The 3,449-nt window shown below is 36.8% G+C and overlaps 1 protein-coding gene across 5 annotated transcripts in view; it reads left to right on the plus strand.

The window, feature by feature from the left end:
* sema3fb (sema domain, immunoglobulin domain (Ig), short basic domain, secreted, (semaphorin) 3Fb) overlaps positions 1-3,449 on the plus strand; it is a 71,946-nt gene that overhangs the window by 35,531 nt on the left and 32,966 nt on the right. For all 5 annotated transcript variants that reach the window (XM_016521990.1, XM_016521991.1, XM_016521992.1 and 2 more), the window contains one exon: positions 2,265-2,425. In XM_016521990.1, coding sequence (XP_016377476.1) covers positions 2,265-2,425 — 161 coding nt within the window. The remainder of the gene's footprint in view (positions 1-2,264; positions 2,426-3,449) is intronic.

Below are 3,449 nucleotides of genomic sequence, written 5' to 3' on the forward strand. Positions count from 1 at the left end.
TATATAAAAAAGGGAATTTGGGAAAAAAAATTTAACTGATTTCATATGGCCTTTCCTGGTATGCCGTCTAATAAACATCCAAGATGGTCATTAAAGTTGAAGGAATTGTTGAATAGAAATATATCTCATTTAGATTTGAAAACTATTAATACAAAAATTAATCTCATTACAGATGCACTTTTTTTCAACACTGTATTTGTGTGGACTATGTAAATGTTCCACTTGTCAGAGTAACATATTGTTAGCATTGCATCTTGGCTCTGTCTTTTATTGCTTCTAGGTAGACTCTAGTCTGATATTGTCTAAAGGAAGCTGTTGGCTCATGTGTCCAGATGGATCCAAGATAGACGTGGAGCTGTTGGTATTGGAGTACAGGGATCTTTAGACAGTTGGTCTTGTTTCCACAGGTGGCCCTCTGTCTTGCAAGAGAGAAAGGGATGGAATGAGAGAGTTTGGGGGTTGAAAGTCAAGGGAGAGAACGAGAGAAGAGTGAGATAAGAGTAACATTTAGTTTTTGGCATGCACAGTCTCCGCTCCGTATTTACTCTGGTTTCGCCAGGTCCGACCATATGCCAAGCCTTAAAGCTGAAGCAAGCTTTGTGCATTTAGAGACACAGTGCATACTTGAATTCCTACGTACATTTCCCCTCCCAGTAGAACATTCCAGACTTTAAACACTAGTGTTTTCTTTGAGGGCTTCAGGAACTGGATTTGCTGCATGGCTCGGCAAAAATCATTGAATACACATGGTGAATATCCTGTCAAAGTGTTATATTTAGGTTATGTGGTGGACAGAATAGCTGTGCTGTTTTGCTTCTGATTTATTAAAGCTGCTTGTTTGGGCAAAGATTTGAACAGACCCCTAACCTTCCATATAGGTATTAACATTTAATGTCGCTTCGTTTGTTTGAGAAGAAGTGTGCTACTGCTTTGCTAAGCCACCACTCCCATCCCAGCATCATGGTGATGTAGTGTGAGATTGAGCTCATGGTCTTGTGTGGGAAAGCTTCACCTGTGTCTTAAGTGGAAACACACACTGGTGTGAGTGAGGTCTGAGCCAGCAGATGGTCAGTCAGAAGGGCTGCTAAAACAAACAGATGTTTAGGAGATGCTGACAGACGTGCTGAAAGGAGCTGGAACTGCTATGTGTAGTACATAATAAGTACTTTTCTTACTTTCACTTTTTCACTCTTTTTTTTGTTCCTTAGCTAATTTTGACTTTCTTTCACACTCTTTTTTTTTTTTTAAATCTTCTTTCTTTCTTTCTTTCTTTCATGTCTATCCACACATAGCTTACATGATGGATTCATTGTTCCGCCTTGAGCTGAAACACAAATAATCTCTCTCTCTCTCACACACACACACACACACACACACACACACACACACACACCATTGTGACAGCTGTCAATCAAAGCCCTGATCTCAAAACACAACCTTTGCTCGTGGATATATTAAATCAAACTATGCAAACAGAGCAATGGTAATGTGATTAATCAGAGAGTATTGTGCTTGTGAATTCAGGGCCTGTGTCAGGCAGATAAACCGGTAATTCTTCATTGGATTTGTTTTGATAAATTACTAAGATTAGAATTTATTTTTAATGGTTATCTCTACTGGGTGATTCCTGACTTGACACACTGAAGAGACGTGTGTGTTCTTTGTCCTCTGTGACCTGTGTGCAACACCAGGTTAACGGCTGTCTGTTAACTGTTTTGCGCCCTCCATAAATTTTCATATCTTAAATTTTATAATATTTTCACAAAAATGTTAATATAGTATCTTTTTTATATAATTTCTTACATATTCTTTAAAAGAAAGGCAGGGCTTCTATAGTAGCAATCCCAGTGTGTATATATTTTGTTTAATTTATTGATAACTTCCTTTTGCTTTGGAAACGAGGTGAAGTGTTTGTTCAGACCTCACTATGTTTGTGTGTCTCTAAGATAAGATTGGAAAAATCTGAAGACATAATTACAGATTCGGTTGCCATGTTTTGTGCCTGTAATAACAAACGGTCTATTACCTCATAAGGTGAAATAGATTGAGTATTCTTTGTTGTGAACTGTGGCCAAAACTATTATGTTATTGTCAAGTTGCCATGTTTTTATGATATGTATTTAAGCAATTATGGAAATGGAATGAAACTGGGAATGGAGCGCTCTTTCTCTCTGTGTAAATCTTTCTAAAACAAACAATGTCGTAGCAATAAATGGCTTGTCTGTTTTCACTGATTGAACTGAATTTTCTCTCTCATTCTGCAGATCTGAGGTCTACAGGTACAGCCCATCACTTCTCTTTCCTGTTGAACACATCAGACTATCGCATCTTGCGCATGGATGAGGATCATGACCGCATGTATGTGGGCAGCAAAGACTACATACTGTCCCTGGACCTCCACGACATCAACCGAGAACCCCTCATAGTAAGAACCAACACAAATCACTCCATCTGCCTCCCTCCAACATAGATGGATAGATAGGTGCACAGATTTATTTCTTTCGTTTTGTATTTCTTTTTTTTCTTTTTTTATTGTTTATGATTTATGAATTTATCATTTATAAATATTAGTTTTATTTATTTATTAAATTTTGTATATTTATTTATTTATTATTTTGTATAATATATGAAGAGTTCATTTGCAAAAACCGATAACTCCATTTTTATTTTTATTTCCAGAAATCATGTTTTTTTTTATTGCACATTCCAAGTAATATCAATCAAACTGCAGTTGGGTTGTTTTGATTAAGTAATAATAACTTAAACAAATACAGGTAATTTACAAAATTAAAGTTAATTGAAAGTATGTTTGCATTGTTTAAGATGCAATTAGTAGCTAGTAATTAATTACATTTTTAGAGTAACTTATCCAACACTGGTGTAAGGAAAATTTTCCATGATATGTTCTTTTTGGAACCTGAAGAGTGAGTCTAACCACTGGTTCTGCACTACATTTTATCTTTTGCAAGCTTGGAAGCTTATGCATTATATCTTTTCACTTCAAGTCTGCGAGAGTGCCAAAACATGATTGGAAAGATTTAATTCACTGTGGCCACTTCCTCTGGCCACTGCCTTTATGCCCTCAAGTGAGGTCTTTTATTTTCCTTTTTCGCCCTAAAGAAGATATCACAAGTTCATCAAGTTCATCTAAATTATCCATCCTCGATCACTTTTAGTCAGCTTGGACGAAACTCCTCTCAGATAGCACGTCTTTTCAAAGTGAAAGTAGCCTTGTCATCTGACCTGAATACAGCGCACTGATTCGCTAAAATGGACTTATCGGCTTCTGTTCAAAAACAACAAGGGCGCTTGTCGGCTTCTGCATTAAAACGTGAATTCGCGATGCCTTGAAAGTGGACAAAACCGGCTTTTTTGACAAAACGTGTTTAGGGTTCAGATCGCACTATATGTGGAGAATAATGCACGGCAATCAGCTCTTTTTTTTTTTT

The sequence above is a fragment of the Sinocyclocheilus rhinocerous genome, unplaced genomic scaffold (assembly GCF_001515625.1).
Source record: "Sinocyclocheilus rhinocerous isolate Xijiao unplaced genomic scaffold, SAMN03320098_v1.1 scaffold899, whole genome shotgun sequence".
In the NCBI taxonomy this organism is placed as follows: Eukaryota; Metazoa; Chordata; class Actinopteri; order Cypriniformes; family Cyprinidae; genus Sinocyclocheilus; species Sinocyclocheilus rhinocerous.